Genomic DNA, 13,447 nt, shown 5'->3' on the forward strand with positions numbered 1-13,447 from the left:
TACGCGGGCCTCTCACTGCTGTGGCCTCTCCTGTTGCGGAGCACAGGCTCCGGACACACAGGCCCCGCGGCCATGGCTCGCGGGCCCAGCCGCTCCGCGGCATGTGGGATCCTCCAGGATCGGGGCACGAACCCGTGTCCCCTGCATCGGCAGGCGGACTCTCAACCACTGCGCCACCAGGGAGGCCCTAATTTTTTTTTTTTACACTATGAATTTTAAATGAATTTGCTCTAAGAGGCCTTCTGCTTCTACAAGCTACATACAGCTAAAAACCCTGGGCATTATATGTAAAACAAACATAAGATGACTCTAAAAGACTGAGAAAGTAAAGCATCCCAGCTAGGAACCTTAGGATCCAAGGAATGACACAGTGGTGAGTTTCCTGGGTTTTCTTTTGGCCTCACGCTGCTCAGACTGGGCTCTGGAGAAGCTCACAACCTGGAAACACCAACGAACTCAGACAAAATAGGTCTGTACCAGAAAATGCTCTCTCTAGCCAAAGGACCAAGAAAGCATAGCCTAGCAAGACACAAAACTTTTAGACAATAACCACTTTACTCTAGCCAAACACCACAGAAACAACTGTGGACTGATCTCCATCGAGCCTGGACTTCCAGCCTTACAGACTGCAATGAGGTGTCCCACTGTCCCTGACAGGGTGGTGTCAGTGGAGGTCACACAGGCAGCAGTAATAAGGCACTCTTCCTCTTCCTAGCCAGGGCTGTATCAGTAGAGGTCTCCTGGGGAGCCCAAACTCCCCACCCTGCAACAACAAGAGCTCTTCCCCCCGCAGTGTCAAAGGAGACTGAGTGGGGAACCTGGACTGCCTCACTCACCTGGCAGTAGCAATCACAGCACTGTCAGAGGTGGCCTGCTAAACAGTAGATTTAATTAAGATTAAAGTCTCATAATGTAATATCCAAAATGTCCAGGTTTCATTTAAACATCACTCGTCAGGGAATTCCCTGGTAGTCCAGTGGTTAGGACTCGGCACTTTCAATGTCATGGCCGAGGTTCGATCCCTAGTCAGGGAACTATGATCCTGCAAGCTGCAAGGTGTGGCCAAATAAATAAATAAAATAAAAATCACTCATCATACCAAGAACCAGAAAAATCTCAACTTGAATGAGAAAAGACAATTAATAGATACCAACATCGAGATGACACAGATGTTAGAATTATCTAACAAGCATTTTAAAACAGCCATCATAAAAGTGGTTCAACAAGCAATTACAAACATGCTTGAAACAAGTAAAAAAACAGTACAGAAATAGAAAAGCCCAAAGAAATAGGAGATATCAAGAACAATGTAAACTTTAGAATGAAAACTACAATAACCTAAATAAAAACACTGAATGGCTCAAGCAGAATGGAAAGGACAGAAAATAATCAGTTACCTTGAGACAGAACAGCAATTACCCAATCTGAACAACCGAGAAAAAACAGACTTTAAAAAAAGTTAATGGAGTTTCAGGGACCCATGAGATAATAACAAACTATCTAACGTCATGTCATCAGAGTCCCAGAAGGAGAAAAGAAAAAGGGTGAGGCTGAAAAAGTATGTGAAGAAATGGTTGAACATTTCCCAAAAGACATAAACCTATAGATTCAAGAAACCGAGTGAACCCCAAACAAGATAAACAAGATATCCATGACAAGACATATAGTCAAACTTCTGAAACTAAAGACAACGGGAAAAGTCTAGAAAGTAGTAAGAGAAATGACACCTTACCTATAGGGGAAAAGCTATTTGAACAACAAAGAATTTCTCTTCAGAGACTATGGAGGCCAAAAGAAGTGGCACATTTTTCAACTGCTGAAAGAACTGTCAGCCTGAAATTTTATATCCAATGAAAATATCCTTCAGAAATGAAGGGTAGAAAAAAAAATGAAAAAAGAAAAAAACTTCAGAATCTGTCACCAGCAGACCTAACTGGCTAGTGGCTAAAGGAATGGCTAAGAGAAGTTTTCTAAACAATGAAATGATATAAGGAGGAAATCTTGGAACATCAGAAAGAAAGAACAATGGAAAAAGTAAAAATTGGATTTGAATACAATAGACTGTCCTTCTCTCTTGGAATTTTCTAACTTATGTTTAATGGTTGAAGCAAAAATTATAACAGTGATATTCTAAATGTATGTAGAGGAAATATTTAACATGATTATAATTTGAGGAAGGTATGTGGACAAAAAGCAAGGTAAGGCTCACTTCACTCAAACTGGTAAAATGATACCACCAGTAGACTGTGGTAAGTGATATATATAGACTGTAGTACCCAGAGCAGCCACTAAAAAGTTATACAAAGAGAAACACTCCAGAACACTATAGATAAATCAAAATGGAATTCCAAATGAATCTGCACTAGTGATCATTTTATTTCACTTGCAACCTTGTAAGAAAGAGACTGAAGATATACTTTCCAAAGCACAAGAATTCAGTTTATGTACAAGTTAGACCAGTGATAAGTTAAATCAATGAAGTTACAGCAAGCAGGTTATCATAATGTTGGTGAGCAAATTCAGTCTATGATAAACTATTTACAAACATAACCATACAAAATCTATGGGATGCAGTAAAAGCAGTCCTTAGAGGGAAGTTCATAGCAATACAGGCCTTCTTTTTTTTTTTTTGCGCGATACGTGGGCCTCTCACTGTTGTGGCCTCTCCCGTTGCGGAGCACAGGCTCCGGACACACAGGCTCAGCGGCCATGGCTCACGGGCCCAGCCGTTCTGCGGCATGTGGGATCTTCCCGGACCGGGGCACAAACCCGTGTCCCCTGCATCGGCAGGCGGACTCTCAACCACTGCGCCACCAGGGAAGACCCCAGGCCTTCTTTAAGATATAAGAAAAATCTCAAATAATCTCAAATTTAACCCATCACCTCAAAGAATTAGAAAAAGAACAAAAACCTAAAGTCAGCAGAAGGAAGGAGACATTAAAGATCAGAGAGGAAATAAATAAAACAAAGATTAAAAAAAAACAATAGGACAAAACCCAATAAAATCAAGAGCTGGTTCTTTTAAAGGGTTAACAACTGACAAACCTCTGGCCAGGTTCATCAAGAAGAAAGGAAAGAAGACCTAAATAAACAAATATGAAAGAGGAGAAATCACAACTGATACCACAGAAATACAAAAAAACATAAGAGAATACTATGAACAATTATATGCCAACAAACTTGACAATCCAGAAGAAATGGACAACTTTTTAGAAACATACAGCCCACCAAACCTGAATCAAGAATAGATAACTTGAACAGATCACTAGACATGAAATAGAATCTGTAACTAAAAAAACTCTCCGCGGGGCTTCCCTGGTGGCGCAGTGGTTGAGAGTCCGCCTGCCGATGCAGGGGACACGGGTTCGTGCCCCTATCCCGGAAGATCCCACATGCCGCGGAGCGGCTGGGCCCGCGAGCCATGGCCGCAGAGCCTGTGTGTCCGGAGCCTGTGCTCCGCAACGGGGGAGGCCACAGCAGTGAGAGGCCCGCATACAGCAAAAAAAAAAAACAAAAAACAAACAAACAAAAACTCTCCGCAGACAGAAGTCCAGAACCAGATGGCTTCACTGGGTAATTCTATTAAACATACAAAGAAGAAATTGTACTGCTCCCTCTCAAACTCTTCCAAAAGACTTAAGAGGAAAGAACACTTCCAAAGACATGCTATAAAGCCACCATCACCCCGATACCAAAACCAGACAAAGACACTACCAAAAAAGAAAATTACAGGCCAATATCTTTGATGAATACAGACACAAAAATTCTCAACAAAATATTAGCAAACCGAATCCAACAACACATAAAAAAGGTCATACACCATGACCAAACTGGATTCATCCTAGGGTCACAAGGATGGTTTAACATACGCAAATCAACAAATGTGATACACCACCACAAGAAAAGAAAGGACAAAAACTACATGATCTCAATAGATGCAGAAAAAGCATTTGATAAAATTAAACACCCATTTGTGATAAAAACCTTATAAAAATGAGTACAGAGGGAACATATCTCAACATAATAAAAGGTATTTATGATAAACCCACAGCCAATATAATACTCAATGGTGAAAAGCTGAAAGCATTCCTGCTAAAATCTGGAACAAGACAAGGATGCCCACTCTTACCACTTCTCTTCAACATAGTATTGGAAGTCCTAGCCACAGCAATCAGACAAGAAATAAAAGGTATTCAAATTGGTAGGGAAGAGGTAAAACTGTCCTTATATGTAGATGACATGATACTATGTATAGAAAACCCTAAAGACTCCACACAAAAACTACTAGAACTGATAAATGAATTCAGCAATGTAGCAGGATACAAGATTAATGTACAGAAATCGGTTGCATTTCTTTACAATAACAATGAAATATCAGAAAGGGAAACAAACAATCCCTTTTAAAATTGCATAAAAAAATAAATAAAGGACTTAGGAATAAACCTCACCAAGGAGGTGAAAGACTTATATGCTGAGAACTACAAAACATTAAGAGAGGAAATTAAAGATGATTCAAAGAAATGGAAAGATATCCCATGTTCTTGGATTGGAAGAATTAATACTGTTAAAATGGCAATACTACCCAAAGCAATCTACAGATTTAATTCAATCCCTATCAAATTACCCATGACATTTTTCACAGAACTAGAACAAATAATCCTAAAATTTACATACAACCATAAAAGACCCAGAATTGCCAAAGCAATCCTGAGCAAAGAGAACAAAGCAGGAGGCATAACCCTTCCAGACTTCAGACAGTACTACAAAGCTACAGAAATCAAAACAGTGTAGTACTGGCACAAAGAGAGACATACAGCTCAATGGAACAAAACAGGAAGCCCAGAAAAAAACCCACACACCTACAGTCAATCTTCAACAAAGGAGGCAAGAATATAACATGGGAAAAAGATAGTCTCTTCAGCAAGTGGTGCTGGGTAAGTTGGACAGCTGCACGTAAATCAATAAAGTTAGAACACACCCTCATACCATGCACAGAAATAAACTCAAAATGACTTAAAGACTTAAACAAAAGATATTATACCATAGAACTCCTAGAAGAGATCATAGGCAAAACATTCTCTAACATAAACTGTACCAATGTTTTCTTAGGTCAGGCTCCCAAGGCAACAGAAATAAAAACAAAAATAAACAAATGGGACCTAATCAAACTCACAAGCTTTTGCACAGCAAAGGAAACCATAAACAAAATGAAAAGACAACCTAAGGAATGGGAGAAAATATTTGCAAATGATGTGACCGATGAGGGCTTAATTTCCAAAATATACAAACAGGTCATACAATTCAATAACAACAACAAAAAAAACCAATCGAAAAATGGGCAGAACACCTAAATAGACTTTTCTTCAAAGGAGAAATATAAATGGCCAATAGACACATGAAAAGATGCTCAACATTGCTAATTATTAGAGAAATGCAAATCAAAACTACAATGAGGTACCACCTCACACCGGTCATAAAGGCCATCATTAAAAAGTCTACAAATAACAAATGCTGGAGAGGGTGTGGAGAAAAGGGAATCCTCTTATACTGTTGGTGAGAATGTAGATTGGTGCAGTCACTATGGAAAACAGTACGGGGGTTCCTCAATAAACTGAAAATAGAGTTGCCATATGATCCAGCAATCCCACTCTTTGGCACACACCCAGACAAAATTAATTCGAAAAGGTACATGCACCACTATGTTCATAACAGCACTATTTACAATAGCCAAGACATGGAAACAACCTAAATGTCCATCGACAGGGGAATGGATAAAGATGTGGTGTGTATACACAGATACACACACACACAAACACACACACACACTGGAATATTACTCAGCCATCAGAAATGAAATAATGCCATTTGCAGCAACACGGATGGACCTAGCGATTATCATACTAAGTCAGAAAGAGAAAGACAAATATCATATGACATAACTTATATGTGGAATCTAAAATATGATACAGATCAACGTATCTATGAAACAAAAACAGACTTACAGATACAGAGAACAGACTTGTGGTTGCCAAGGGGAAGGCAGAGGAGGGGAGGGAAGGAATGGGAGTTTGGGATTAGCAGAGGCAAACTGTTATATATAGGATAAACAACAAGGTCATACTGTATAGCACAGGGAACGAATATAATAATAACCAATAACTAGTAAGAAATTCCATTTTTAAATGAGATTCAGAATATGCATAGCTCTAACTAAACAAAACCCTTACCAAAATCTAGTCGGTATTCTTGCTCCTTTGTGCCACTGTTAATTGACAAATATTCTTTAACAATCTTCATCTTTCAAAGGCAATAAGACCAAGACTTTATATTTGCTATCACAATTTTGTCAACAGTATTTTTTCTCCAGATTTCTCACTAAAAGTACCATATACCTGGTGATTTATTTTTCCTTCATTTTAACCAAGAATGAATGAAAGTATTTGGGGATAATAATTTTATCCTGCCATGGCTCTACAGGATTTTGATGACTGAATAGAAACCACCATTTCCACCTTTCTTACTACATGTTCCTTACTATGCTAAGCACTCTAAACACACTTGCATTGCAAATGAGAAATAGGTATGTTATCCCCATTTTATATGGGGAAGCAGGTTCAGAGAGGTTAAGTAATAAGTCCTGGAAATCATGAGTAAGTGACAGAGCTGGGATTCAAACTCAGTCTAATTCCAAATGCCATGCCGCCACACTCTATTCGTGAACTTCAGTTTCCTATCTGTAAAATGGGAATACCACTTGCCTGAGGGCACATCAAAATGCCTTCCCAGATCCTCTGAAGTAATGAGAAAAGTCTTCCCACCCTCAGAACCCCCAATATCCTCTAGAGACTACTGAGCCCTTTCAGTGTATATTAGATGTGTATAATGTTTTCTCCCCAACTAAACTAAACTTGAAAGTCAGAGACCATTTCTGATTCATCCTAGTGGTCTTCACTGCCTTCACAAAACAGGTGCTTAGTTGGCAAATGAGGTAGAATTTGAGATATATAAATTATATTGACATCAAATTTTATATAGAAAACAAACATTCCATGAAGAAAAAAATGGGGGGGTGGGATTAAGTTAAGAAAGCATAAAGGTCATAGGACAAGATACAGGCCTCGTTGGGAAAATTAAGTAGACACAATTCTGAGGAACACACAAATTATGGAATGGTTATTTTACATAAGGATTCTTTTCCAAAACTGAACCTTCTTACAGTTTCTTTAAATGTGAAATTCCCTATTTGAATACATTTAAGTGCATTGAATACATTTAAGCGTATTTAACTATGCACAAATGGAATGTGTAGTTTTTAAAGAAATATTATGTAAAGATTTACATATGCCTAGATATCTGTCATTAAACTCAAAAGAAAACACAACTGTAATTTTTAAAAATCATCCAGAACATAACTGAGGGCAGGAATTTTGATATCTTGCTCACTGGATGTATCCTCAGCCTCTAGTAAGTACAGTGCCTAGTAGTCTAATCTGCATAGCACTCAAATATTGACTAAAGAGGAGGACACAGTATCAGATTCAAATCTCTAATTACTTAGAATTTTCCAATGCTAGATTAGGCTCTCCAGTTTATGGGGATTGCATACCCACTATTTTGACTACTCCTCATGATATATACTCTGTGCCAGTTAATATAAACGACCAATGGTTAAAAGCTATAACCTGAAATTTACAAGGCTTTACAAATGTATAAATTCTAAATTAGATGTCAATTAGTTAATAGTATTGTTTAAATATTAATATTTTGGCGTTGATAGTTGTACTGTGGTTCTGTAGTTAATAGTGGGGTTAAGGGTATATAGGAACTCTTTGTACTAATTTTGAAACTTTCTTGTAATTCTAAAATTATTTCAAAATGAAGCGAAAAATTTTAGTTAGAAATACTTACTGCACCAAGTGATGGTCCATATCTTCCTGTGGCAACTTTACACACGTAACTAACAAAATTCGAAATAACACCTAAGAAATAAATCACATTTCAGTAATTTTAGTGAGGTATAAAAATGGCTTCCATTTCTGACCTCCACCCCACAGAGACTGACAATGTTGGGTTTCTACCCAGGTCACTACAAGGTGCAGGCATAAATACTTATCCTGCCTGTCACTTCAGATATATTACAGGGAAAGCAAAGTCTGACCCACTGTACCACTTACTGAGTAACAGAGGGTCATTCACTTTACCTTGTAGTTATCATTTTCCTCATCTACACTGTATGAAGAAAGACTCGTTCCCAAGCTCACCAACTGTCTGGGAATTCTCTGGACTGCACTCTAAACACTAAATCAGAACCTCTAGAGTGGGACCAGGGAGTTTATATTTTACCCAGCTTGTCAAATGAATGTGTTGAAGATCTAGACTAGATGATCCTTTACAGGTCCCTTTGGCACCAATGTCATCTGAACTGAGTATGGCTAATTTTAAAAAACAACTTTCTATAGAGCAGGAATTAATGGCACTTGAAACAGACCCTTTGTACCTACAACAACATTAGTGCTCGGGGAAAGAACTACACACGTACCTTATTAGGCCAAAGATACTGCTCAGCTTCTGTTTTGAGGACTAGATGCACGTGAATATTTAATTAACACTGATTAAGTACCTACTCTGGGCCTTGTGGTAGATGCTTTTATTTTATCCCTTCTACAACCCCATGCATGAGAGTAAGTAGTATTATCCTCAGAGAGGTATAGTCTTTTCTGCAACATCACACAGCTGGTAAGCAGAAACAGGATTTGAACCTAGGTCTTCCGTCTCCAAGCTCAGTGTCTTTTCACTACATATATCTGCCAGATATACTGTTTTTAAATGAAGGGATTTTATGAATGAATTTTTACACTTTATGGTTTTAATTAAGTACATTTTGCAAACAGAAAGTAAAAAAAATTTTTTTGGAGATAAGTAAAATATAATCAACCAACTGCCAATTTAGCAGCATCTAGAAACCTGGAATCCTGCACTATCATTTACTAGTGAAATAAGGAAATGATGCCACCTCCAGGATGACTTGAGTGGTTCCATGCTAATATATGCTTGCAACAAAGAATGAACTCATTCTAGACAATCTTACTGGATAGCTAATCGAAAGTTTTCTGAAAACTGAACACACTTGGGAAATGAGCGTTAAGGTTATTTAACACAGATCCAGATGATTGAGGCAGCCCGGAAGTCTGGGAACCACTAATCTATAAAATGGTGGGCCTGAGCTAAAGAAACCAAGGGCAAGGGAGATAAAAATGACATGCTTAAACACTACACCAGTTTGTGTACTTCTCTATATACAATCTGAGAAATATGTACTGAGCACTTACGGTATATAGAATACGACTATAATCATTCCCTTTGTCCCTTCTCCAGGTAGGGGAGAACACTTATACTCTGAAAGGGCCCGAGATGAAAGCTTGTTACCTGCAGATAAGTACACTGCCATGAACTGCTCCTGACCGAGGATGTTCACTATGCTGGAGGAGAAGCTCCACAAGACATACATATTTGCTGCCATGTGAAACAAGGAGAAATGACTGAATGTTGACAGCAACATTGGAGAACAAAGGACCTCTACAAGAGAAAGAAAAAGTCTTGTAATTGTGGAACACACAGCCAGTAAAAATGATCCATTTTAGACTTTTTCATTATTATTATGACACAAACATGCGAAACAAACCAGAGCTAGTTAAAAGATTGGATAAGATGGTTTAAGACAGCTTTTTACCACTTGAAAAATGCTATCTTAAATCTCAGAGATTTTCTACTTAGTAAGCAACCAATAAAGATTCTCAGGTCAATGAAAGCAACTTGTCCTATAGAAAAAGTTAGTTAGAAAAAAGAATTAGTAAATTATTTCAATTACAGAAATAAAACTGTATATAATAGTCTCTTCAAAGAGTAAACTTGTAGTGATCACGGATCTTAAGTCACTAAAAAATATTTAGATATCTACTATGTACAAGGTACATTTTAGGTGCCTCGACACAGCTGTAAGAGAAGTGAGGTTCCTGTCCTCCAAGAGTTTACAGCCTATCCTCCAGATTTTGCTTACAATTATTGACAAGTAAATCATCTTTTTTATAGCACTTCAATTACCATAAAGCATATTTCTTCCATTTTACCTCTATCTCAAAATAAAATCACACAAGTTAGACTTACTTGAGGCTGGACTGGATGTGAAATATCTGATCATCGTCCGCTGTAGAGAAGGTACTCTCCACAAACAAAATACAAAAACATTTGCAGCTATGATACCTACAAAATAAACATTTATAATTTAGGGAAGTTAAAAATAAAAGCAAAGAAAGTCTGATCAAAAGTCCACCCGAGGGGGCTTCCCTGGTGGCGCAGTGGTTGAGAGTCCGCCTGCCGATGCAGGGGACGCGCGGGTTCGTGCCCCAGTCTGGGAAGATCCCACGTGCCGCAGAACGGCTGGGCCCGTGTGCCATGGCCGCTGGGCCTACGCATCTGGAGTCTGTGCTCCGCAGTGGGAGAGGCCACAACAGTGGGAGGCCCACGTACTGCCAAAAAAAAAAAAAAAAAAGTCCACCCGAGGGACTTCCCTGGTAGTCCAGTGGTTGAGACTTCGCCTTCCAATAAAGGGGGGTGCGAGTTCAATCCCTGGTCGGGGAGCTGGGATGCCGCATGCCTCACAGCCAAAAAACATAAAACAGAGGCAGTGTTGTAGCAAGTACAATAAAGACTTAAAAAGTGGTCCACGTCAAAAAAAAAAAAATCTTAAAAAAAAAAAGAAGTCCACCCAAATAAGATTTTCTACCACATTATTTAAGAGTATTATATACTTGGGGGGTGGGGGGAAGTAAGCTAAGAAAAGTAAGTGAAATCAATGTTTCTGAGTATCAAAACTGTTACAGGTTGGCAAAGTCAGAAAATTCCTGGAAAATGCTCTAGGAGCTAACTTCCTTCACTCAGATCCATATTTTACTCCGCCAGAACAGTTCACTCTTCTCAATAAATAATCAGATCTATAATTATTGCTTGAAAATGGCCAAGGCAAAGACAGAAGTAATGTACACAATTAGGTTCTTTGGCCAAGAGTCAAAAAGCTACATAACATCGCTTCTTTTTCCACAGGGAATGGTATGCTTCTTTAACTTCTGGACAGCTTGTGGAAACACCTATGGATCATCTATATAGGGACTTCCCCGGTGATCCAGAGGTTAACACTCCACGCTTCCACTGCAGGGGGAGTGGGTTCAATCCCTGGTCAGGGAACTAGGATCCCAGGATCCCACATGCTGCTCGGCACAGCCAAAAAATTTTTTAAATTAAAAAAAAAAAAGTCATCTGTGAAAATGAAGATCCACGTGTCTGAGAAAAAAACTCATTAGATAAGAATTCAGTAATAGTCTGGAAGACTTTTGCAATTGCTTTTAAAAATATGTCTACATGTGGGAGTTGGGTGACTTTTATTTTTCTGCAAGAACTGATGTTGCTAGAACTACCACTAAATTGAGTAAGTTTATTTACTGATAAAATGTGACTAAATAGTTAATTTCAGGGAAGAAATTAAGTTATTCTTAAAAACTACAAATTTTAAAAAGATACATTAATTTTAGGTACCACAACTCCTTACACATAGTAAGCACTTATCTACTTGAATTAAAGAAATTTAAACATGTATTCACACTCATCCTGTCTCTTTAGGCACAGGCAACTAGCCCTTTCAACTTCTTCAATGATAATAAGGACTGATTCCAGCAACATTCTGGTAAAATAATTTATTTTAGAAGATATTCACTGTACAGTCCCTGCCAGCTGCTACATCTTGGAGTTTTCCTTTGGCTCCCATATTTGTGCACTCTGTAAGACTCTCAGATATCCACTGGTATTCCTAGTCTCTCTAGTTTTTGCTCTCCCACTTACGAGTTAGAATCTATGAAAAATGGTAGTTTCCTTCCCAAAGACATTTTTTCCCATTTTAATATCTGAAATCAGGATGCATCTTACAATTGGTAGTGTGTCCAATGAACTGGTAGTATCTTTCCTTTCTTCATAGCACACTAAATGGTGTTTTACTGCATTTAACTGAACTGACCCTATCAATTTTATCAGATGCCCTACTAGTGAGGACTGTGACTATGATTATGACAGCTATTTTACCATCTTTCTTTTTAAAAAAAATTTTTTACCTTTCTTTTTTAAAAAATTTCTTTCTTTTATTTTTGACTGTGTTGGGTCTTCGTTGCTGCGCACAGGCTTTCTCTAGTTGCGGCGAGTGGGGGCTACTCTTCGTTGCAGTGCGCGGGCTTCTTATTGCGGTGGCTTCTCTTGTTGTGGAGCATGGGCTCTATGCATACGGGCTTCAGTAGTTGTGACATGCGGGCTCAGTAGTTGTGGCGCACGGGCTTAGTTGCCCTGTGGCATGTGGGATCTTCCCAGACCAGGGCTCAAACCCATAGCCCTGCATTGGAAGGTGGATTCTTAACCACTGCGCCACCAGGGAAGCGCTATTTTACCATCTTTAGTAAATAACTACAACTCTTTCCAAGATGGTGTGAGGAACAGTATTTATTTTTTTAAAAAATGGGGGAAAGGGATCATAAACAAGGTAAGTAAGAGCACTGTGTGTACATCCCAATGAGGAGTCTGGAACCCTGGGCAGGGAAGGTGGGCAGAGCATCCTCAGCTGCAGGAACAGACCTCAGGTGTTTATCATAAAAAGAAGTGAGCAGTGATTAGTATTGCCTGGGGTTCTTTAGTTTCTTTTGCAGAGTTAAACATCTTCACTAACCCAGAGACTCTTAGGTCTAGATTGTTGTACATAGTGTTTGGTATCTCAGGGTAAAAAAGACTTGAGAATAGTTTGGCCCAGATTTCCATGGTCATAAAGATAAGTCAGGGCTTTGCAGTTTGCTCCAGTTATGGTTCACTGCAAAGAAAGCAAGATGGGGCCCCATCCTGCCTGCCGAAAAACGGCAACTACTCTGCCTACTCTGCCAGTTCCACAGGCCACTTCCTGAAACCGGTGACATACAGCACCCAATTCCAAAAACTGCAAGCACTACAGCACTGTAGAGAAGTAGAGAGCATCTCTGGCTGAAGAAATTACAACCAGGGAAAAGACTTGAAGGGAAAGATAACCAAAGATATCAAGGTTAACAGTAGCCAAAGAGTTAACACTGCCAAGTTTTCAACCGAAATGTAAGAGGGCTTTTTGGTAAATTTGACAGGATATTGGTACTGGAACACGCTGCAGTCAAACCCCTCACTTCATAGACCAGTGATCTACGATTAGGCAACCCATCAGTAAACAACTGAAAGTATATACCCAAATTATATACATGAACAACTATAATTCATTATAAAATACACTAACAAAAAAAGAGAAAGTAAAATGCAGATATTTTCTTCCCTGGTTATCCCATTTTGAAGGCCAATTATAGATGAGAAAACTGAGGCTCTAAGAGGTACAAGTTTT

At 38.8% G+C, this 13,447-nt stretch overlaps 1 protein-coding gene across 2 annotated transcripts in view; it reads right to left on the reverse strand.

Annotated features, from left to right (window-relative positions):
* The window catches only part of PARL (presenilin associated rhomboid like), a 56,462-nt gene that overhangs the window by 10,035 nt on the left and 32,980 nt on the right, over positions 1-13,447 (reverse strand). For both annotated transcript variants that reach the window (XM_060100079.1, XM_060100080.1), the window contains exons 5-7: positions 10,165-10,260; positions 9,427-9,576; positions 7,909-7,979 (exon numbers count right to left, since the gene is read on the reverse strand). In XM_060100079.1, the coding sequence (XP_059956062.1) occupies positions 7,909-7,979; positions 9,427-9,576; positions 10,165-10,260 (317 nt within the window). The remainder of the gene's footprint in view (positions 1-7,908; positions 7,980-9,426; positions 9,577-10,164; positions 10,261-13,447) is intronic.

This window comes from Mesoplodon densirostris, chromosome 5 (genome assembly GCF_025265405.1).
Source record: "Mesoplodon densirostris isolate mMesDen1 chromosome 5, mMesDen1 primary haplotype, whole genome shotgun sequence".
Lineage (NCBI taxonomy): Eukaryota > Metazoa > Chordata > Mammalia > Artiodactyla > Ziphiidae > Mesoplodon > Mesoplodon densirostris.